Source organism: Bos taurus, chromosome 5, assembly GCF_002263795.3.
Source record: "Bos taurus isolate L1 Dominette 01449 registration number 42190680 breed Hereford chromosome 5, ARS-UCD2.0, whole genome shotgun sequence".
NCBI lineage: Eukaryota > Metazoa > Chordata > Mammalia > Artiodactyla > Bovidae > Bos > Bos taurus.
Genome location: NC_037332.1, coordinates 39,399,022 through 39,424,552, shown reverse-complemented (window position 1 = coordinate 39,424,552; position 25,531 = coordinate 39,399,022). Strand labels below are relative to the sequence as shown.

Sequence of the window (25,531 nt, the reverse complement as noted above, 5' to 3'; positions counted from 1 at the left end):
ATCCCTCTCTGTAAAATTTTCTCTCTTCACATGGATTAATCATTCTTTTATCAGTATTTGCTGTTACTTTTTACATGTTTATAATATTTATTATGTTGTAACAGGTAAATATCTCCTTATAGATTTTCATTTTTGCTTAGAACATATTGGGATACTTTGACATGATTAATGCTAGCTCAACTTTAAAAAAAAAAAAAAAACTGATATATACACCAAGGTATAACTTTATTTTCTAAAGAGTATTGAAGATGCATGGAAAAACATTTTCATGAAATAAAGTACTCAATTTCTGGTTGTCAAGTACTTCCTGGGAGGGTCCCTAATAAACAGTGTTTCAAGCTGATGGAAGAATCAGAATTTTAAGTTATTAATATCAGTTTCACATTGAGAACTGTATTAAGGAATATTTTTTCCAAGCGGTGGAAAGACACTGTAAGCATTTCCTGTGCCTCTCACACCTGAATAAACAATTATATTAACCCAGAAGTAACATGCTCCTGACAGTGTTTTTATCCCTTCAACAAGACTAGATTTAACTAAAAACTTTCTTTTGGAGACTTCTTATTTTTAGACTCAATGTAGGTGAAATTAATACTGTCTTCAGAAAGAATTTAATACTACTGGATAATTTTTAGTTGTTAAAATTATCTTTTCTAATGTGTAAAATTGGTCTTGGAGGGGTCCTCTGTCCTATGCTGTTGGATTAGACTACTTCTAAAGACAGTTTATCCTATTAGTAGCTACTGTTTATTATAACTGTTGTTCTTATTTCTTGGTTTGGGGCAGGCCTTCTCCATAGCATCTAAATTATTTTATAATAAAGGTAAAGAGAACAGGGACTGCTAAGTTGTCAAATATGAATTAGAATCATATATCAAAATCAATTTAATACTAGAAGTAATAGCAATACTCAACTCCAACAGTTTCAAGAAGACTAAAGGTGATGTGATGTATCTAAGCACCTAAAATCCTGCCTGGGGGCTGTTCTCATCATGCAACATATACCTGACTGCTTTAGACATCATTATTCATCTTACACTGATTCATTAAGTAGTGCCTGTTTGATGCCAGACTAGAATATAAAACATCTTATAGCATTTAAAAGATAACAAGCACATTTTAGCAGGGGGAGACAGACCATGAACAAAATAATCTTCTATAGTAGAAATAAGCAATGTGATGACAAAAGTCAAAACAAAGAGGATAGGAAACTTGGAGAGGGATTGTATATTTAAAAGAGAGGTCAATTAAATAAGAAGGTAACATTTGAGCCAGGAATGAAGGCAGCAAGTGACCCACCCATGCATATGTCTGGGGGAAGGATATTCCACGCAGAGGGAACTATTAGTGCAAAGCAAACTGGACACAGACTTGACGTATTTGAAGAATAATAGAGCATACTGTTCGTTTCCAAGGCAAACCATTCAATATCACAGTAATCCAAGTCTATGCCCCAACCAGTAACGCTGAAGAAGCTGAACGGTTCTATGAAGACCTACAAGACCTTATAGAACTCACACCCAAAAAAGATGTCCTTTTCATGATAGGGGACTGGAATGCAAAAGTAGGAAGTCAAGAAACACCTGGAGTAACAGGCAAATTTGGCCATGGAATACAGAATGAAGCAGGGCAAAGACTAATAGTGTTTTGCCAAGAAAATGCACTGGTCATAACAAACACCCTCTTCCAACAACACAAGAGAAGACTCTATACATGGACATCACCAGATGACCAATACCAAAATCAGATTGATTATATTCTTTGCAGCCAAAGATGGAGAAGCTCTATATAGTCAGCAAAAACAAGACCAGGAGCTGACTGTGGCTCAGATCATGAACTCCTTATTGCCAAATTCAGACTTAAATTGAAGAAAGTAGGGAAAACCACTAGACCATTCAGGTATGACCTAAATAAAATCCCTTATGATTATACAGTGGAAGTGAGAAATAGATTTAAGGGCCTAGATCTGATAGATAGAGTGCCTGATGAACTATGGAATGAGGTTCATGACATTGTATAGGAGACAGGGATCAAGACCATCCCCATGGAAAAGAAATGCAAAAAAGCAAAATGGCTGTCTGGGGAGGCCTTACAAATAGCTGTGAAAAGAAGAGAAGTGAAAAGCAAAGGAGAAAAGGAAAGATATAAACATCTGAATGCAGAGTTCCAAAGAATAGCAAGAAGAGATAAGAAAGCCTTCCTCAGCAATCAATGCAAAGAAATAGAGGGAAACAACAGAATGGGAAAGACTAGAGATCTCTTCAGGAAAATTAGAGATACCAAGGGAACATTTCCTGCAAAGATGGGCTCAATAAAAGACAGAAATGGTATGGACCTAACAGAAGCAGAAGATATCAAGAAGAGATGGCAAGGATACAGAGAACTGTACAAAAAAGATCTTCACGACCCAGATAATCACAATGGTGTGATCACTGACCTAGAGCCAGACATCCTGGAATGTGAAGTCAAGTGGGCCTTAGAAAGCATCACTATGAACAAAGCTAGTGGAGGTAATGGAATTCCAGTTGAGCTATTTCAAATCCTGAAAGATGATGCTGTGAAAGTGCTGCACTCAATATGCCAGCAAATTTGGAAAACTCAGCAGTGGCCACAGGACTGGAAAAGGTCAGTTTTCATTCCAATCCCATCAAAGGCAATGCCAAAGAATGCTCAAACTACTGCACAATTGCACTCATCTCACACGCTAGTAAAGTAATGCTCAAAATTCTCCAAGCCAGGCTTCAGCAATATGTGAACCATGAACTTCCAGATGTTCAAGCTGGTTTTAGAAAAGGCAGAGGAACCAGAGATCAAATTGCCAACATCTGCTGGATCATGGAAAAAGCAAGAGAGTTCCAGAAAAGCATCTATTTCTGCTTTATTGACTATGCCAAAGCCTTTGACTGTGTGGATCACAATAAACTGTGGAAAATTCTGAAAGAGATGGGAATACCAGACCACCTGATCTGCCTCTTGAGAAATCTGTATGCAGGTCAGGAAGCAACAGTTTGAACTGGACATGGAACAACAGACTGGTTCCAAATAGGAAAAGGAGTTCGTCAAGGCTGTATATTGTCACCCTGTTTATTTAACTTATATGCAGAGTACATCATGAGAAACGCTGGACTGGAGGAAACACAAACTGGAATCAAGATTGCCGGGAGAAATATCAGTAACCTCAGATATGCAAATGACACCACCCTTATGGCAGAAAGTGAAGAGGAACTCAAAAGCCTCTTGATGAAAGTCAAAGTGGAGAGTGAAAAAGTTGGCTTAAAGCTCAACATTCAGAAAACGAAGATCATGGCATCCGGTCCCACCACTTCATGGGAAATAGATGGGCAAACAGTGGAAACAGTGTCAGACTTTATTTTTCTGGGCTCCAAAATCACTGCAGATGGTGACTGCAGCCATGAAATTAAAAGACGCTTACTCCTTGGAAGGAAAGTTATGACCAACCTAGACAGCATATTCAAAAGCAGAGACATTACTTTGCCAACAAAGGTCCATCTAGTCAAGGCTATGGTTTTTCCTGTGGTCATGTATGGATGTGAGAGTTGGACTGTGAAGAAGGCTGAGTGCCGAAGAATTGATGCTTTTGAACTGTGGTGTTGGAGAAGACTCTTGAGAGTCCCTTGGACTGCAAGGAGATCCAACCAGTCCATTCTGAAGGAGATCAGCTCTGCAATTTCTTTGGAAGGAATGATGCTAAAGCTGAAACTCCAGTACTTTGGCCACCTCATGCGAAGAGTTGACTCATTGGAAAAGACTCTGATGCTGAGAGGGATCGGGGGCAGGAGGAGAAGGGGACGACAGAGGATGAGATGGCTGGATGGCATCACTGACTCGATGGACGTGAGTCTAAGTGAACTCCGGGTTTTGGTGATGGACAGGGAGGCCTGGCGTGCTTCGATTCATGGGGTCTCAAAGAGTCAGACACAACTGAGTGACTGATCTGATCTAAGAGCATACTGAACAGGGGAAATACATTAAAAAGGAAGTCAGAGAAGATAGTGAAGGACAGGGGAACCTGGGGTAATCTATGGGTTTGCAAAGAGTCAGACACAACTTAGAGACTGAACGGCAACAACAGAGAAGCCACAGGGACCAATGGTGAAGGGTAGGCCATTGTCAAGGGATGGAAACTACTGGAGATTTGGGGCAGTCCTGCTGTGTATCTGCTTCAGCTTTTACCACTCTGATTGCTCTTTTGAGAATGGATTCCAGGAAAAGGTGGAAGCAGGAGAACATTTAGGAAACTGTTGCAAGGATTTAGGTGAGAACTTACCAGCTGCCAGTGATGGAGGTGGTGAGAAGTACAGATGCTGGGTTTATTTGTGAGACAGAGCAAATGGAATTTCAGACAGATTGGATGTTGTTATGAGAGAGAGGAAAAAGTCAAGGTATCTGCAAAGTTTTTGACCTGAGCAGATGAACAGGTGGAGCTTTCATTTAAAGGACAAGAACAGTTTTGTATATTATTTCTTCTCCATGTACTAATCATACTTTTCTCTCTGTATGGTCATCTGTGTGGTAAGCAGGACTGATTTGGTATAGCTTGTCAGTGACACTGATTAAACTTGTCATAAAATTGGCTAAGATGGCTGAGATAATTGAACATTCATAGCCATAGACAGTTATGGTTGGATTGTTAAATATCTCTGGAGATATTTAAAATTATATGCAAAATAGGGGAAAATAAGTGTTTATACTAAGAATTTTCACCACCTTTAAAGTTCTGAAGTCTAAAATGCAGTATACTCGAAGGGTCTATGATTTGATATAAATAATAATATAAATGAGATAATTAAAACACTCCTAAGTGAAGCATCATCTAATTACAAACTGAATCTAAGTGAATTTTTATAAGACTGAAGATACATCTTGTTTTGTTAAAGAAATCTTTTAAAGACTTTCTCTGGGATTTTAAATGTAACAAAATGAAGTCCTAATTTGGAGCAAAAGATAATGGTTAAATATATAAACAAATACAACTACACCTCTGTGATAATCTAGAATTTTTAAATGAAAGAGAACTTAGAAAATATTTAGTGTCACCTCTTAATTTTTCCATCTGAGATACTAAGAGTCAAGGTGAGTTGTCCAAACTCCATGGCTAGTTCAAGGTTAAGGGAGATTTAAACACACATCTACTGTTCCTGGCTCAGCAGTCTACTCTACCTTGTTTATGTTTTCTTATTTTAATCAGCTTTTCTTAATTTTTAGGAAATTTAGAGATTATTAAGTATAATCCTCTCAATCTCTCCATTTTATTTTGGAAATAAATAATTCAAAGTGACTTGAATGCCAAATGAGATACTTTATTTCTGTTATGTCACATGGGCCATTTCCATACACTATCACGTACGTATGGACTATGACCTGAAAATTATTGACCATCAGATCCTCCTTTGCCATTGCTTTCTGTGCTGGCCACACAGAAGTCAGACAGAAACTGACATCCACCTGACAGTGGGATCAGACATTTCTATTTCGGGGTTCTTCTGGGTTTTGTTACTTTCTGAAAAACACTGTGTGTGATCATGATATTTGGTATTACACTAGAGGACAAATGGCATCTGGTCCCATCACTTCATGGGAAATAGATGGGCAAACAGTGGAAACAGTGTCAGACTTTATTTTTCTGGGCTCCAAAATCACTGCAGATGGTGACTGCAGCCATGAAATTAAAAGACACTTACTCCTTGGAAGGAAAGTTATGACCAACCTAGATAGCCTATTCAAAAGCAGAGACATTACTTTGCCAACAAAGGTTCGTCTAGTCAAGGCTATGGTTTTTCCTGTGGTCATGTATGGATGTGAGAGTTGGACTGTGAAGAAGGCTGAGCTCCGAAGAATTGATGCTTTTGAACTGTGGTGTTGGAGAAGACTCTTAAGAGTCCCTTGGACTGCAAGGTTGGACTGCAAGGAGATCCAACCAGTCCATCCTAAAGGAGATCAGTCCTGGGTGTTCTTTGGAAGGACTGATGCTAAAGCTGAAACTTCAATACTTTGGCCACCTGATGTGAAGAGCTGACTCATTTGGAAAAGACCCTGATGCTCGGAGGGATTGGGGGCAGGAGGAGAAGGGGACGACAGAGGATGAAATGTCTGGATGGCATCACCGACTCGATGGACATGAGTTTGAGTGAGCTCCGGGAGTTGGTGATGGACAGGGAGGCCTGGCCTGCTGCGATTCATGGGATCGCAAATAATCGGACACAACTGAGTGACTAAACTGAACTGAACTGAGAGGACAAATAATCCAGTCTCATTCACTGTGAGATTTCAGTAGTACTGTATGTTTGATAATGCTGTAAATGACAGATTACTCTTCAAATAAGATAAATGAATGGCTATAAGCCAATAATTTAACACTTCATATATTAGAAGAAAGAATGGTAAGTCTTGGATGGCTGAGATTAAAGCCCTTTTTATAGTTGAGGACAGTGACATTGTTAATGTTAATTTACAGTGGACAAACTAGATTTTTACACTGATAATTTGGCCACTTATTAGACTTTCAGGGCAGGGATAATTAGTATTGCTGTTCAGAAGAGATGCTGTATTATTATTTATAATTTCATGAGTATAAAAAGTAACTTTACAGATTGGGAAGAAGATGAGGACCAACCTGGAGGCCTTGCAGAAGAAGCTGGAGGAGCTGGAGCTCGATGAACAGCAGCGGAAGCGCCTCGAGGCCTTTCTGACCCAGAAGCAGAAGGTGGGGGAACTGAAGGATGATGACTTTGAGAAGATCAGTGAGCTGGGTGCCGGCAATGGAGGTGTGGTGTTCAAGGTCTCCCACAAGCCGTCCGGACTTGTTATGGCCAGAAAGCTAATTCACCTGGAGATCAAACCTGCCATCCGGAACCAGATCATAAGGGAGCTGCAGGTTCTCCATGAGTGCAACTCGCCTTATATCGTGGGCTTCTATGGGGCGTTCTACAGCGATGGCGAGATCAGCATCTGCATGGAGCACATGGATGGGGGTTCCTGGGATCAAGTTCTGAAGAAAGCTGGAAGAATTCCTGAACAAATTTTAGGAAAAGTTAGCATTGCTGTAATAAAAGGCCTGACATACCTGAGGGAGAAGCACAAGATTATGCACAGAGATGTCAAGCCGTCCAACATCCTAGTGAACAGCCGTGGAGAGATCAAGCTCTGTGACTTTGGGGTCAGCGGGCAGCTCATCGACTCCATGGCCAACTCCTTCGTGGGCACCAGGTCCTACATGTCGCCAGAGCGACTCCAGGGGACCCATTACTCCGTGCAGTCGGACATCTGGAGCATGGGGCTGTCTCTGGTTGAGATGGCTGTCGGGAGGTATCCCATCCCTCCTCCAGATGCCAAGGAGCTGGAGCTGATGTTTGGGTGCCAGGTGGAGGGAGATACGGCTGAGACCCCGCCCAGGCCAAGGACCCCCGGGAGGCCCCTCAGCTTTTACGGAATGGACAGCCGACCTCCAATGGCAGTTTTTGAGTTGTTGGATTACATAGTCAATGAGTGGAGTATTCAGTCTGGAATTTCAAGATTTTGTGAATAAATGCTTAATAAAAAACCCTGCAGAGAGAGCAGATTTGAAGCAACTCATGGTTCATGCTTTTATCAAGAGATCTGATGCTGAGGAAGTGGATTTTGCAGGTTGGCTCTGCTCCACCATCGGCCTTAACCAGCCCAGCACACCCACCCATGCGGCTGGCGTCTAAGTGGTTGGGAAGCAGCAGTCCCTGCCCAGGGGCATGCCATGTTGCTTCTGGGCAGCCTTCCCATGCCTGTCTCTGTTCAGACGTGCATTTCACCTATGACAAAGGATGAAGAACACAGCATGTGCCAAAATTCTATTTGTGTCATTTTCAATATTATCATCTTTACTCTTATTACTATTGTTATTCCCCTAAGTGGATTGGCTTTGTGCTTGGGGCTATTTTTGTGTATATTGATGATGAAAACATGTGCAATGTAGAATTACAGTGAAACTCTGGTGACTGTGGGTAGTCATTCTTACTGAAAACTGCACTGCTTTCCCACACCATGAACTGGCTGGTCGCCTCTATTTTCGGGATTCTTTGACACTTGGTGGTACTTCATTCTTGCCAGGCATACCTTCTAACTGAGTAGGAAGGAGCCTTGTAAGATCCTTCACAGGCAGTGCATGTGAAGCATACTTTGCTGCTATAAAAATGAGCATCAGAAAGTGTGTATCATGTTATTTTATTATGTTCTTGCTTTTGGTGTAGAATTCAGCAAATTTTCATCAAAATCTAGCCAGAGCCCTTCACTGCCATGATAGCTGGGGCTTCACCAGTCTGTCTACTGTGATGATTTGTAGACTTCTGGTTGTATTTCTGTATTTATTTTTAAATCTACCGTGTGGATATTTAGTGCTATGTCTCTTTAAGTTTGGATTAGTGTTTCTAAAATGGTGGAGTTACTCTGAATGTTACAAATGGATCAAGGCATTAAAATAAATGAGATCTACCTTTCACCAAGTACTGATGCTATTGTAAACAACAATGTGTATAGTGCCTAACAACTGTATGAAAATCCTTTTACCATTTTAATCCAGATGTTTAACAAGCCTAATCTCTTACTCTAATAAATATACTATCAAATTCAAAAAAAAAAGAAAAAAAAAGTAACTTTTTATGTTAAAATGAATATTAATTTTTGCTTCACTGCATGCAGACTGGGATATTTACATTGATGCTTTTGCTACAGTATTTCATTTTCCAAGTTATTTGATCTGTTTGTCATGGTTTTGTTTTGTTCCCCACTCCCAAACAACCCTTTTGACCCTTTAAGTGGAAAGAAGTAGCCAAAAGATATTTTCTCGAATAATTGTTCCCTACATTCTCTAAGAAAAATACATATTTTTGCTGGGTGAAGTAAAAGTGAAAGTGTTAGTTGTTAAGCCATGTCAGACTCTTTGTGACCCCATGGGCTGTAACCAACCAGGCTCCTCCATCCATGGGATTTCCCAGGCAAGAATACTGGAGTCGAGTGCCATTCTCTTCTCCAGGGGATCTTCCCTACTCAGGGATTGAACCCGGGTCTCCTGTACTGTAGGCAGATTCTTTACCATCTGAGCTACCAGGAAGTAGTCTGAGGATTGTGAAGAATTTTTGAGTCAAAAAAGGAAAAACTTTTTTCATGTTTCCAAAGTGATGATTCAAGGGACTCAGACCACACACATCCTTCTAATTGGGCTGAGGAACAAACTTTTCAAATTCTACACTGTAGTAGCTAAAATTATGGTCACTTCCCACTATCAGCCCATAACTGGATGTACAATTTCAAATGTCCTAGGACTATTGCAATTTTCATCCCTTCAAAAAGCCCAAAGACTTGGTTTCTTATTAAAATTCCATACTTATATACTTCATATTTCTTATGATTTCCCCTATAATGTCACCCTCACTCTTGATAGAAACTTATTTGGATAATGTCTGGAAGCAAAGCAATGCCCCCCCTCCCCAAAAATGGCTAGGGATGGAGGCACTCTGTCAATACCTGACAGGTGTAAGTTTTTTAATGTATGAGCAGTATATGAAAATACAAATCACCACCCAGAGCCAGCCTAAAGCAGACTGAAAAGCTGTCATAAGCAATTTTCAAAAAGCATGAGTTATTTGATTCCCTTCCAGGGGGAACAACTCCACAGGCATAAATTTGTGAATGGTACTTGACAATCTTAACAAGTCCTTCTGTTTCCCAACTTACTGTATGGCCAATGTGTTGCTCACCTGTATTCTGAGGCCAAGGGAGAACTGACATGGTAACTAGGAAGAGCTTGAGCCACCTTATGTACTTGAGGCACACATCAAGAAACAGATTAAATAACCTCACAGTCTGGGCCATTTTGAAGCAATTTATTTGACTGCAAATTATTTGTGGACCCTCTTGCTAGCGTCAACACATTGAGTGTCACAATACTGGGGGAAAGGTAGAGTCTGGGAAATAGACCCCACCCCCTACCACTAGTTTATAAGCTCTAACATTATAAGATTTTTCCTTTTTTCTTTTCAGCCCTTGGTTCACTGAAAAATCTTTACTAATTGAATAGCCTTCTCCCTGGTGTGAAAAGTCTGACTTTAGCAAAGGAGTGCATGATGGGCCAGTCATTTCTAATTGAATAAGTGTCAAGGTCAAAAACCAACAAGTGATGAAGATGAGGAAGCCCTGGAGTGATGTTTGTTTCAAATCACATTATATATTTTCTAGTAGCACAGGGCTTTAGAGAGAATATGTAAAATGAAAAAAGCAGGAAAATTATAGATTAGCTGTATGGTATTGATCCACTAACATAGAGAAAGCTATATTTTGTAATTCTTGTTAAAATTAGGTCGTACAAATGTACTAATATCAGAATTCCAGAGAATTTAACACTTGAGAATGAATTAAATCATGAATGCCTCCTGAAGGATTCGCTTTGATTAAAGAGTAAAATAAAAGATTTGGTTCCATAATTCAGGATCCTCCAGTGGCTTCTGCTGACACTCCCCTAGGACAGTGGTTTTCAAACTGTTTTGATCATGACCCAAAGAAAGAAGGGACTCAGTATACAAAGATACATCATATACCCACAACTTAATTATTATTCATATGAAACCTACTCCTGTTTTCTGTAATGCTTTTTAATTCTTTATTCTATTCTATTTCAATATTTTATTTGAAACACTGATTATATGGCACTAACTAGATGGCACAGCTTTCCAGGGGTTCGCAAAAAGCTATTTGAAATACATTGTACTGAAAGCCTCCTTATTCCCAAAATATTCTGTGTGTTTTTCTCATTGGATCTATGCTCACACCATTATTACACAAAGGGAATGTTCTCCCTTTGTGTAAATCCTGATCATCCTAGAAATCATCAAGAAAGGGATCTATTACCTACTAAATAATTGTATGAGTAATGATACATGGTCAGAAAATCCAGGAACACTGGAACCTTATCCTTTACCAGCCACTTCTTTCAGTAAAGTTCCTAATGGAGCTACAGGAATTGCAAAAAAAAAAAAATTATTATTAGCTGTGGCTTTAATACCAATCCACATGATAAGATAGTCCAGATTATGTAGAAGAATCCCTTTAAGTTTAGAGTTAGCCTGTACACAAAGTCAAGGCAATGCACTTAGTCACTGAATTCTAATAGCATATACTGTATACATTCATTCAAAATTCATTTATTCATTCAAAAAGATGTATTGAGTGCCTGCAGTACCCTAGGCATCATATATTTACTGTGATAATACTAGGATAGTGGTTTTACTACCTCAAGTAACTGGGGAATGAAATCACTAAATCCTTTCAGCTCTGCTTTTTGATCTCTTCACTGAGTGATTATCCTAATTGATGGGATTTACCATATAGTAAGTGTGGCTTCCCAGGTGATTCAGTAGTAAAGAATCCACCTGATCATGTAGGAGACACAGGTTCTATCCCTAGGTTGGGAAGATCCCCTGGAGGAGGAAATGGCAACCCACTCCAGTATTCTTGACTGGAGAATCCCATGGACAGGGGAGCCTGGAGGGCTACAGTCCATGGGGTTGCAAACAGCTGGACATGACTAAGCATGCATGCACCATATAGTAAGTAGAATTTTCCCCTCTTTTTAAAATCATGCTAGATTCTTGTAGTTGTATACAGAACCTAGCATAAGTAATGGTTGCTCCTATGCTCAGTCATGTCTGAATCTTTGCAGCCCCATGGACAGTAGCCAGTCAGGCTCCTCTGTCCTTGGAATTTTCCAGGCAATAATACTGGAGCAGGTTGCCATTTCCTACTCTAGGGGATCTTCCCAATCCAAGGATAGAACCCAAATCTCCTGCATTTCCTGTATTGGCAGGCAGACTCTTTCCCCGTGACACCTGGGAAGCCCAAGTAATGGTTATGTAACAGTTATTTACTTGTGAGCACTATAATTGGTCTGAGGTTAATAATTGTTTGTTAGATAAGTGCATGAACATACTAGATTTATTTAAATGGCTTACTTCGTTGTCATGGCTATTTTTAGCTACTATGTAAACCAATCTATTGTATTAAGTACATATTTGGAAAATTGAATAGTGGTATGCCTACTCATAATTAAAAAAGAAAATTGGGCTTCGAAGGGTCATTGGTTATATTCTTTGCAGCCAAAGATGGAAAAGCTGTATGCAGTTAGCAAAAACAAGACCGGGAGATGACTGTGATTCATATTAGGAGGTCCTTATTGCAAAAATCAGACTTAAATTGAAAAATATAGGGAAAACCACTAGGCCATTCAGGTATGACCTAAATCAAATCCCTATGATCATGCAGTAGAAGTGATAGATTCAAGGGATTAGATCTGATAGACAGAGTGCCAGAACAACTATGGATGGAGGTTCATAACATTGTACAGGAGGCAATCACCAAAACCATCCCCAAGAAAATGAAATGCAACAAGGCAAAATGGTTGTCTGAAGAGGTCTTGCTGCTGCTACTGCTGCTAAGTCACTTCAGTCGTGTCCGACACTGTGCGACCCCATAGACGGCAGCCCACCAGGCTCCCCCATCCCTGGGATTCTCCAAGCAAGAACACTGGAGTGGGTTGCCATTTCCTTCTCCAATGCATGAAAGTGAAAAGTGAAAGTAAAGTCGCTCAGTCGTGTCCGACTCTTAGCGACCCCATGGACTACAGCCTACCGGGCTGCTCCATCCATGGGATTTTCCAGACAAGAGTACCGGAGTGGGATGCCATTGCCTTCTCCGGAGGAGGTCTTACAAATAGCTGAAAAAAGGACAGAAGCAAAAGGAAAAGGAGAAAGGAAAAGACATACCCAATTGAATACAAAGTTCCAAAGAAGAGCAAGGAGAGATAGGAAAGCCTTAAATGAACAATGCAAAGAAATAGAGGAAAACAATAGAGTGGGAAAGACTAGAAATCTCTTCAAGAAAATTAGAGATACCAAGGGAACATTTCATGCAAAGATGGGCACAATAAAGGACAGAAATGGTAAGGAACTACAAGAGCAGTAGATTAAGAAGAGGTGGCAAGAATACACAGAATTGTCAAAAAAAAAAAAAATCTTAATGACCCAGATAACCACAATGGTGTTTTTTCATCTAGAGCCAGACATCCTGGAGTGTGAAGTCAAGTAGGCCTTAGGAAGCATTACTGTGAACAAAGCTAATGGAGGTGATGGAATTCCAACAGAGCTATTTCAAATCTTAAAAGATGATGCTGGTAAAGTACTGCACTCAATACTCAGCAGGTGTATTGCTTATTATTAGTATTATTAAATAATTAATTGATCCAAAAGGTAACAGCTTACAACTGCAACCATTATTGTCTCACTGTTTCTGTAGGTCAGGAATCTGGCACCATTTTAGCTGACTAATTCTGGATTGCAGTCAAGCTGTTGGCCAAGGCTATAGTCTCACCTGGAGGCTTAACTAGAGAGATTTTTGCTTACAGTGTCACTTACATGGTTGTTGGCAGTCCTTACTTCCTCACTGACTGATGACCAAACATTTAACTTCTTCACCAGTGGGCTTCACTACAGGTTGCCTGAGTGACTTCATGATGTAGCAGCTGACTTCTCCCAGAGGAAGTGACCTAAGAGAGAGAGACACACCCAAATCAGAATCCATAGTCTTTTATGACCTAATTTGAGTGGTATAGCATCAGTTCTGCCATATTCTACCCATTATAAGTGAGTTAGTACATCTAGCCCACACCCAAGTGGAAATAAAATACATTCCACCTCCCCTAAGAAATGTTTGTAACTACCATAGTCCACTTTCTGGATATAAGTTTATTCACATTACTCCCACAAGCAAAATATACTCACCTCTCTCAAAGTCCCCATCTTTCAAAGCCATTCAGAATCTCATCATCTAAATCAAGTCTACATATGGGTGAATCTCCTCTACTATAAATCCTTAAACACAGCTTATTGAGTGCGATTCCTCTTAATATGTAGAGCTATGAAACTAGAGAGGCAAATTACCTGCTCCTCACACATCCAACATAGAGTGGTATCACAGGTATTAGATAACTGATATAGAAATTCCTGTTCAAAAAATGGGGGAAGATGGGAAGCATAAAGGAGTCACTGGTCCATAACTTCCAAAATTGCAAAGTTTCATGATTCAGTCTCAAGATCTAGGAGTGATTCCTTATAGCTATTACCTCCACTTTCTGGCTCTGAGTCATCATTTTCCATGCAAGTCAGAACATAGTTGCAGCCAAGCAGTTTTCTTCAGCAGCTTCCACCAAGTAGAACTTTGGAGATCAAAAATTCATATTTCATTTTGTTTTATTTCTGTCCCTTTCAATCTAACCTGAGAATATATGCAAATATATAAGTATGTCAAAACTTTGTATGTCTTCTGTGAATCTTCTTAGCGTCTTCTTTGTTAGACAAAGGCCACAATCAAAAAAATCTTTGATAAACTTTCCTCTAATTTGTGAACACTGAGGAACAGCAGTGTACCCTTAACCTTTCCAGAAGCCTTATTGTTCAGTTGGAAGAGTGGGCACATTCCTGCTCTCTTTAAAGGCCTTTTGCGTGACTGAGTAGTACACTGATGGGATGTATCACAGGCATACCCTTTGCTTCATCTTTGGACCAAGTTTTCTTAGCAGTGTCCTGGATTTCACCTTTTCTCAGAATACTTCTCTTAATTTTAGTATCATGCATCATATGGAAATGGTCAGTCAGTCAGTTCAGTTGCTCAGTCATGTCCAACTCTTTACTACCCCATGGATTGCAGCATGCCAGGCCTCCCTGTCCATCACCAACTCCTGGAGCTTGCTCATGTCCATCGAGTCGGTGATGCCATCCAACCATCTCATCCTCTGTCATCCTGTTCTCCTCCTGCCTTCAATCTTTCCCAGCATCAGTGTCTTTTCCAATGAGTCAGCTCTTCACATCAGATGGCCAAAGTACTGGAGCTTCAGCTTCAGCATCTATCCTTCCAATGAGTAGTCAGGACTGATTTTCTTTAGGGTTGACTGATTTGATCTCCTTGCAGTCCAAGGGACTCTCAAGTGTCTTCTCCAACACCGCAGTGCAAAAACATCAATTCTTCAGTGCTCAGCTCTCTTTTTGGTCCAATTCTCACATCCATACATGACTACTGGAAAAACCATAGCTTTGACTAGTTAGAACTTTGTCAGCAGAGTAATATCTCTGCTTTTTAATATGCTATCTAGGTTGGTCATAGCTTTTCTTCCAAGGAGCAAGTTTCTTTTCATTTCAAGGCTGCAATAAGAATTCTCAAAACTATCAATTCCCTCCTTCTTTTAACAGTTCACCCTCTGGTAAATCTTTATACTCTTGCATTTTACTGTAGCAGGAATAAGAAACAAGAAAGCAACTTCCCCATTTTGCTTGGAAATGCCTTTAACTAGACCATTGAGTTTATTAGATAACTCATTTATTTCCAAGTTATTAAAGGTAACAGGATTGCTACACTTTTCTGTCACTACATAACAAGGATCTCCTTTTTTCCAATTTCCAGTAACATTTACCTCATTTTCCCACAAATCCTCCCCTACAGTCTTATCAAAGACCATTGAGAGAATTTCTTTAAGGCACTTTAAGCTCTCAGTCAGGTGTGTGTTCAGTTACTCAATCATGGGACTCTTTGTGGCCCCATGGACTGTAGCATACCAGGCTCCTCTATCCGTAGAATTTTCCAGGCAAGAATACTGGAGTGCGTTGCCATTTCCTACTCCAGGGAATCTTCCCAACCCAGAAATCAAACCCACTTATCTTGAGTCTCCTGCATTGGCAGGTGGATTCTTTACTACTGAACAATCTGGGAAGCCCAGGCTCTTACTCACATCCTCCCAAAAGCCCACTGCCTGGTCTCAGTGCCATCTCCACATTTGAGTATTTTGTTGTTCATCACAGCATTCTACTTCCAAGTATCAAAATCTATTAGTTTTTTATTGCTTTGTAAAAAAAAAATACCCCAAATCTTAGCAAGTAAAAACAACAAACATTTATTATCTTTCAATATTTGTGGGTCAAGAATTCATGAACAACATAGCTGGCCGTTTTCTGGCCCAAAATGTCTTATGAGGTTAGTCATGGAGTTGGCAGGGCTACAGTGTCACCAGAAAGCTGTCCTGAGGAAGATCTACTTCCCAGCTTGCTTTTACAAGTAAATGAAAAAGTTCTTTATGTCCATGGCATTTTCCATTGTCTATTTATATGCTATCCTAGAAGATCTAGGACGTACTTTAAGAAAGTTATAAAATAGAGTGCTCAGTGAGTAGGTCAAGTATTTGAGAGTAAATTTTAGCGTCCATCTTAACTAATGTTATTTTATGAGGCATACTACTTAAAATCATTATGCAGTATAATATAAATAAAACTTCACAAATATAGGTTTTATGATAGTTAGGTTTTATTCTTTTGCTCACATGATGCAGTTTTGAAGTGGCATGTGTCATTTGGGAGGTATATATATCCTACCATTAAGCAAAGAATGAATGCTTGTTTTAAAGTTTCTTTTTGTTGATAAATTCTATTGTTAAGTCACTCATATTTGATTTTGTTAATTAAATAACTATGTTAAAATAACACACTAATAAAATATTGGAACCATTTTATAATCTTTCTTCTTCCTTTACCTTAGACAGAGTTGTGATTTCTAAGGGTGCATTTAGCTCTGCACTCTACTATATCTCCATCATATTTCCAATCCCCAAATAGGCACAACAAAGGATTCTTTCTTTGTCTCATGCTTATAAAAATGACTGGCAAAATGAGTATATCTTTGAAAGCAATTTCTACTATTATAACAAGCTGACATCAAAATGGCCAATCAGTAATAAGCCAACCCCTATTAACTTGCACTAAATTATTTTCATTTGGTAGATAAAATAACCACTTTTCTGCTCTTAATTAGACTTTGGTCTAATAGGATTGGCAAGTAAAGCTAAGGGGATAATTCTGTATTTAATTACTTTATAATTCAGTGCTTTTAAAAAATTCAGTACTTTTTAGATTCAATTTTGAGAAAGTTCCAAAGAAACTTGAAGATCACATTTTGTTTGCCAGGTTATTCCTGCTCTTAAAAATCAAAACAACTCTAACTGTTGGATATTTTAAAATTGTGCTGTTCTATAGCATATTGATCTCTATGCCCTTACATAATTTAGATTACTATTAAAAAGTGGTAGCTTATTACCATTTCCTTCTCCAGGGGATCTTCCCAACCCAGGGATTAAACCCTGGTCTCCCACATTGGAGGCAGACGCTTTAACCTCTGAGCCACCAGGGAAGCCCATAATATATTGATCTCTATGCCCTTACATAATTTAGATTATTATTAAAAAGTGGTAGTTTATTTTATAAGCCACTGTATTCTCTTTTTATGCCTCTGCTGCTGCTGCTAAGTTACTTCAGTTGTGTCCGACTCTGTGCGACCCCATAGATGGCGGCCCACTAGGTTCCCTGGGATTCTCCAGGCAAGAATACTGGAGTGGGTTGCCATTTCCTTCTCCAGTGCATGAAAGTGAAAAGTGAAAGTGAAGTCACTCAGTCGTGCCCAACTCAGCAACCTCATGGACTGCAGCCTGCCAGGCTCCTCCATCCATGGGATTTTCCAGACAAGAGTACTGCAGTGGGGCGCCATTGCCTTCTCCGTTTACTCCTCTGTTACATGAATATAAGTCATTCTGCCCCTTTGGACTGTATCTTATGGTAAAAAGTATACAAAATTGTCACTTAGAGAAAAGAAGTACATGGTTAAAAACGATAGGCTTTAGAGCCATAAGTACTCAAATTCAAATCCTAACTCAGCTGCCAAGTAGCTGGATGACCCTGGGCATGTTATTAACCTTGTCTGTGCCTCACAGATGATATAAAGAGAGGAGGTATAAATATAATGCCTCTAGCAAAGAACCTGGCACATAAGATATGATCAGTGAATTTTGATTTCTATTATAATTCCTCTGTTCTTAATACGGAGAACATTGGCAAACTAAATTTTAAAACATACCCACATTGGCAAACCCCATCTCTTCCCAAACCAGCTCCTCCCAGGTCCAATGTCTGGCTGGCATTGAGAAAGAATGAGTTAAGCAGTCATGAGACTAGCATTTTAAATTAGGCTATATAGATATTTTGATAACAGAAGATGACTGGCAAATTATAGGATTTACTGAAGCTGTCATAAAGGGTGGGACAGTGAGGTAAAGGGTATATGAAGTCAGTGACTGGAGAAAAATAACAAGTTCAAATTTGGGGAGGAAGTCAAGGGAGAGAAACAGGAAGAACCTAGATCTGTTGTCCTTTTTCTAAGAAAATCATAGGCCATGTGTGAAGAAGAAATGAACAGATCAAATCATAAAAAAAGATGCATGATGTCTTAAGCTGTTTTCATTTGAATTAAGAATTATACTAGCTTACAAATACTATTCACTGTAACTTTTGTGTAACTTTAGTTAGTAAATTTTTGTGCTTTTGTCAAATATCAAATGTTATATACTATTTGGGGCTTCCCTGGTGGCTCGGTGGTAAAGAATCACCTGCAAATGCAGAAGACATGGGTTCAATTCCTGGTTAGGGAGGATCCCCTGGAGAAGGAACCCACTCCAATATTATTTCTTAGGAAATCCCATGGACAAAGGAGCCTGGCAAGCTACAGTCCATGGGGCTGCAAAAGAGTCAGACATGACGTAGCGACTAAACAATGACAAATATACTATTTTATTTTTTATTGAAATTGGAGCCTAATCAATTCCCCAGGGGGCAGAAACTCAAAGATATAGAGTTTTCTCCCCATTTATTTCATATAAATAAATCACAATATGAAAGTATTTATTCCAGAAATTACAACCGTGTCTGACAGTAATATTTTTTGGTTCCACGAGAGTTGACTTAACTAGTTTGAGAATCTTCCTTTAATGTTTTACTTCTAAGGTAATTTTATTAGGCTAAACTCAAAGAGACTATTTTCATCTCATCTGCACAAATGTATCCATAAAACATTCTCAGCTATAAAACAAACACTTGCAAAGACAGGCTCTTTCAGTATTTTTCCTTACTTGCATTTTTTAAGGATTTGAGTCATTGGGTCTTAGGAAAAAGTAGGAAATGAAAAAGGTATAAAAATAATATATATGTGTGTGTATATATATATATATATATACTATGCGTATATAATAGTACATTATACATAATATGTGCATATACAATGTATAAAAATAATATATATAGTGTATATAATATTACATAATATATATAATATATGCATAATACATATTGGGCTTTCCTGATGGCTCAGCAGGTGAAGAATCTGCCTTAAATACAGGAGACACAGGACACACGGGTTTGATCCCTGGGTTGAGACAATCCCCTGAAGTAGGAAATGGCAACCCACTCCAGTATTCTTGCCTAGAGAATCCCATGGATAAAGGAGCTTGGTGGACTAAAGTCCAAAGTGTTGCAGAGTCAGACGTGACTGAATGACTAAGCGTATAATATATATCAGTATATACAAGAATGCTGACATTTTGATTCATTAAAATTTATGAATTGTTTTTATTACACAATAATGCATTTTGATTTACATACCAAGATATGTAAAAAGAAGAAAGAAGAACTAATCATTAAAAAAAATTTTTTATGACTATAAGATGTCATAAAAATACAGTCTCACATAAGGATGATAAAAGACAATTAAAATGATAAATTGTGTCCCTTTATCCTGTTTCTTTTCTTTTTTTTTTTTGCCTATTTTGCCAACTTCTGACAGTTGTTGTCCTAGTTTTTTCAATACTACATCTTAAATTTTTATAAATCTATGGGTTTTAAAATTATTCCAACCCATGGTGATATATGATATTGAAATCAACAGAAGACAGAAAAAATCAATAATTTCCCTCTTGTATTTCTTTGTTAATTGTTCTGTGGACCTTTCAGTTTTAGGGTAAAGTCCAGTTATTCGTCTTTGGGTAGATGCTTCTACTCCTTTAGCAGAAAGTGAGAGGTGAAGCAGGGCAGAGGGGAAGAAGGTCCCTGATCCCTGTGCCAGCTTCATATGTAAAATGGTGTTCTCTTGTAAACTTGGGCTATTGTGCAACTTCTCTGAAGGAAATTGGAGCAGCCTTCAGTTATGAAACAGTTATCAGATAACAGGTTCTGGTTGCAAGACTCAGAGCAATACACAAATACATGCTCTTTGTTTCTATATCGACTGAATCTGCTGTTTTCTGCCAGCTTTCCCCTCCTGTTGTGCATTTAAGTTAAATCTGACAGAAACCATAGATGAATTTTGTAATAGACACTGTTGGAACTTAAGTCCCAGGAAGGCATTTTGGATAGGCTAATGTTAGCAAAATATTAGCAGGCAGTCAGGGAACGATATAGAAAACATGTAATTTGCTTCCATGTGAAATAGTTGACTAATACCCTTCTGATAGGGCTCCAGATTTATCTGAATCTGAATAATTTGTGTTAAGTGATTTGCAACACATTCCAGGGACTGTCAAGGGTGCATTTTAGGCAGAAGGGATACTTCAGAAATTAGGACTTCATGGTTTATTTTTCTTTGTTTGAAAATGTACTATATATGTTCTGTTTTTGTCCTGGGATTGTCATACAGCCCTAAAATGTTTACAGCTTTCAACCAGAGGGAGAGGGTCCCTGGTGAGGGAGGGATGTAGCCAGGGGAAGATAACTTCATAAAACTGCCTTCATGCATCATTTTACTCTTTCTTACAGTAGAATCTAAGTCTCACTGAAAAATAATTTCATTAAGACCTGTTCTATAAAAGTGTCTTTAGGAACATACGTTGCTTTACAAGTAGTGTAAAACCACTTTTTAATAAAAGTGTTCAAATAGCTAAAATAGTTCTGAAGAAGTATGGCTTCTTGGTTAAAATTGTGCCTCCTTTGATTTACTTACATCTGTATCTTTTGTATTTTTGAGATGGATCTGAGCCTTATTGTAATTAGTCTTTTTATTGTTGTTGTTGTTTGAGATTCTGGATTTGTATAATAAAGTTGACTTTCACATCTATTTAGGATATAAGCATTTAAAAATTATTCCTAAGGACTTAAATGTATACATTTCAGAAAGATAGCATGTCATAATGTGTTTTGTGTGTATTGCTACTTACTGGCAATTCAAAGTTTCTATGTAAATGAAAAGTTTGTTCTTATAATTCCTTGGATCTTCTTGCTAGGTGAATTTTAAATATTGATGAAGCCATAGACTGTCATCAACTTAACACTTTGCATGTCTATAGCCAAACAAATGAATATAGAATTTCCCTTATTCAGGAAACATTTCATGTATATTTACTGAGAACTGAGAGGATCTGTTTTGAAATGGAATTTGAAATTTCCTTTTGAAATGGAAAGTTTCTCTCCAGTTCAGTTCAGTTCAGTTCAGTTGCTCAGTCGTGTCCAACTCTGAGACTCCATGAATTGCAGCATGCCAGTAGCTCATGGTAATAACATCAGTTTCTCAAATGTCTAAAATAAACGTTTCAGTTGTTTCTTTCACTTGCCCTTACATTGCACTGTGTGCTAAACTGAATAGTTTTATGATGAATGTGTAACTTACAAAATGCTCTCTTTATATATATATATATATATACACACACACACACACACACACATATATGTCTTCACTGTCCATTAGTCATCCCATCCTTCACCCTCTTTCTCCTTTGCCTCAGCTTTCTTCACTGAGACAGAGGATTGCCTTCACAGGGTTTCTTGAAGCCATCCTCTTTTTGTCACTCTCACTCCCCACTGTTAGGCTCTCCTCATACCTTATCTACCTTATCTAGCTTATAACAGCTTCCTTATGTGTTATGTCCTCCAATCCCTCCAGTGTTGCCAGGATTTCTCCTCACCTGTGTAAACCCAAACCTTCATACCAACTATGTTATCTGCAAGATGAAGTCTAAAGTTTATCTGTGTGTTAGTCGCTCAGCTGTGTCCGACTCTTTGCAACCCCATGAACTAGAAGGTTCCTCTGTCCATGGAACTCTCTAGGCAAGAATTCTGAAGTGGGTTGCCATTTCATTTTCCAGGAACTTCTCCAAAGTCTATACAATATCGTAAAATGATTCTGTCTCTGATGTTCATCTTAAATCTCATCTCCTAAAGTTCTTCTCAAACTATGCTTCAGCCAGAAACAGTTCACGCTCTTCACGTTTTGAAGCTTTAAATTCCTCAGGGCTCTTTCACATTCTGTGCCCTTCACTGATGGAGCCTCCTTTCTCTCTCATGTAAAAAATTCTCTACACTCCTTGAGGTCAGCATTTAAGTCTTATTTATGCCTAGCGGGTGGGCATAAGACTTAATTGCTTATAAGTAGTGGGCATACTACTACAGTCCTAATTCCTTCCCATTCCTCTCACCCTGGGGCATCAAAATTATTTGAATTTGTTGAGCACTAATACTCTCAAAAATTAAAATTGCCAATGATTTTGACCACCAGTGATTAATCAGAGATGAAAAGATTATTTTCTATTTTGTATAAGAAAAACAAATAGAAAATACTAAGCACTTTGAAGGCAGGGTCAATATCTTATGTATTACTTATCTTTATCCATTATAGCATTATTCACAATAGCCAAGGTATAGAAACAACTTAAGTGTCTGTCACTGGATGAATGGATCAAGAAAGTGTGAGATAGATAATTGATATGCATACACAAGGATAGTATTCAGCCTTTAAAAAGAAGGAAATCCTTTCATTTGCCACAATATGGATGCACCTAGAGGGCATTATGATAATTGAAATAAGCCAGACAGAAAAAGACAAATACTGAATGGTGGTACTTATACATGAAATCTAAAATAAAAATCTAGCTCTTAGAAACAGAGTAGAAAAATGGTTGCCAGGGGATGGGAGTTTGAGGGAAATAGAAAGAATTTGGTAAAAGAGTACAAACTTTAAATTCTAAGATGAATAAGGTCTGAGGATCTCATGTATAGCATGGTGAGTATAGGTTATAATGTATTAAGACAACTGAAATGTTTTGAGAATAAAACTTTAAAAATTTCTAAAAAATTTCTAAATGTTACATATGTGAGGAGATAGATGTGTTAATTAACTTGATGGGGGAATCCTCTCATGATGTATGCATACTTAAATCATCACTTACACTTTAAATATCTTACAGTTATATTTGTCAGTCATATGTCAATAAAACTAAAAAAAGGAAAATGGTATCTGATCTGATCTTCTGAGTGTTCTTCTATCTACTTGTCATCTGCTGATCACTGCTCATTCTGCCCTTGTTTTCAATTGACAGTTTAGGTGAGACACTGTTGTTGACATCTTCATTCAGTGTGATAGGCTCTTTCAGGTTTAACTCTCTTTCACTTACTTCGCTGCTACTCTTCAATGAATTCTCTTAAAATACATTGTCTAGCTTCTGATTTTTTCCCTTCTGTTTACTGTCTGTCATCTTCCCAGGATTTAACTCTTGAAGCTTAAATGCCAAGAATGTATCCTTTAAATTTTTTGTTTTGTTTTGTTTTGTTTTCTATTTAATTTAATTTTATTTTTAAACCTTACATAATTGTATTAGTTTTGCCAAATATCAAAATGAATCCACCACAGGTATACATGTGTTCCCCATCCTGAACCCTCCTCCCTCCTCCCTCCCCATACCATCCCTCTGGGTCGTCCCAGTGCACCAGCCCCAAGCATCTTCAACTTCCTGCTCTATCGAATCATTCCTTCTCAGAATAAACAAAGGAAAATTCTTCACATTAATTGAAAGTTGGAGGCAACAAAGAGGTACAAGGGGTTGAGTATGCAAAGAACTCAACATTGATACTTTAAAATATCCTACACAGAAATAATACAATATGTGAAAATGCTATTGCTGCTGTTCAGTCTCTAAGTCATATCCAACTCTTTGCAACCTTATGGATGGGGTCCCACCAGGCTTCTCTGTCCATGGTATTTCCCAAGCAAGAATACTGGAGTGGGTTGCCATTTCCTTCTCCAGGGAATCTTCCCAACTCAGGGACTGAACCCATGTCTCCTGCTTGGCAGACAGATTTTATTTTTTTTACCACTGAGCCACCTGGGAAGTATATGAAAGTAATTGGAAGCAAAAGAACTCATGCACTAATCAGGAACCTAAAAAGTAGTTCAGTCTTACTGGAGTTTAGAGAAAATGCATCCTGAAGTGGCCAAGAGTAAGACTCAAACGTTAGTAAAGTTTAGATTATGAAAGGCCTTACATGCTATTTAAGATGCTTGAACTTTATCTTGAAGGCAGTGGAGAAGCGTTAAAGGGCTTAAAGCAGAGAAGTAATGAAAGTATGAAAGGCCTTACATGCTATTTAAGATGCTTGAACTGTATCTTGAAGGCAGTAGAGAAGCGTTAAAGGGCTTAAAGCAGACAAGTAGTGACCTGACCGGATTCTTTTTTTATAAATGTTAGCTTGGTTGCCTTATATTGGATAGTGAGATAGAGTGTATCATCATCCACCATTATCTAGGAAAGACCATGAAAGATTTGGACTAAGAGAAAAAAATTGATCAATATGAGATATTTTAATTAAGTGATATGAACTTGGTAACTGAATGTAGAGAATGAGGCAAGGTGATGTAACAGAGATGACACCTCAGTTTTTAAGATGGGCAATTGGGTAAATAGTGTTACTTTTTTTTTTTTTTTAGGTTTAAAAAGGATTTGCTGTTGTTTTGTTCAGTCACTAAGTCCTGTCCAACTCTTTGCGACCCCATGAACTGCAGCATGCTAAACTTCCCTGTCCTCACTATCTCCCGGAGTTTGCTCAAACTCATACCCATCAAGTCAGTGATACCATCCAACCATCTCATCCTCAATCATCCCCTTCTCCTACTGCCTTCAATTTTTCCCAGCATCAGGGTCTTTTCCAATGAATCATCTCTGCATCAGGTGGCCAAAGTATTGGAGCTTCAGCTTCAGCATTAGTCCTTCCAATGAATATTCTGGGTTGATTTCCTGTCCAAAGTCTGTTTTTATTTTTTTTTTCAAAGTGAAAGTGAAGTCACTCAGTCGTGTCTGACTCTTTGCAGCCTGTGGACTGTAGCCCACCAAGCTCCTCCGTCCATGGGATTCTCCAGGCAAGAATACTAGAGTGGGTTGCCATTTCCTTCTCCAGGGGATCTTCCCGACCCAGGGATTTGAACCCAGGTCTCCCACATTGCAGGCAGACCCTTTAACCTGTGCACCACCAGGGAAGCCCTTAAATACAAGAATACAGTCTCTCAGAAAACCTCCTATAGAGACACAGAACTTCAGATCCAAGTACTAACATCAAAGATTTCAAGGGAGGAAAGGAAGCCAGGTTGAAAGAAGAAGGGGGAGGAGGGGGAGAGAGGGCGTGAAAGGGGTAGCCTTACTGTAGGTGGTCTTCTGCCACCTACAGATACCCAGGCATTATGGGACTTTTCCCTTGGCCTCCAGAGAAGGGAGGACTGGAACTTGGCCCTACTAGAAATCAGACCAGACCAGAACTAGAATTCGAGTTCTCTGCCAATAGGAGATGGTCAGTCTCCAATCCTCAGCTCAGGCTGA

The 25,531-nt window shown here is 38.7% G+C and overlaps 2 protein-coding genes across 2 annotated transcripts in view; both read left to right on the top strand.

The window, feature by feature from the left end:
• PDZRN4 (PDZ domain containing ring finger 4) overlaps positions 1–25,531 on the top strand; it is a 431,064-nt gene that overhangs the window by 207,497 nt on the left and 198,036 nt on the right. The window lies entirely within an intron of this gene.
• LOC101905399 (dual specificity mitogen-activated protein kinase kinase 1-like) lies at positions 6,608–8,650 on the top strand. Its single transcript, XM_059886923.1, is given in 2 exon segments — positions 6,608–7,506; positions 7,508–8,650. Coding segments are annotated over 2 exon segments (1,086 nt in total). The 5' UTR covers positions 6,608–6,622; the 3' UTR covers positions 7,710–8,650.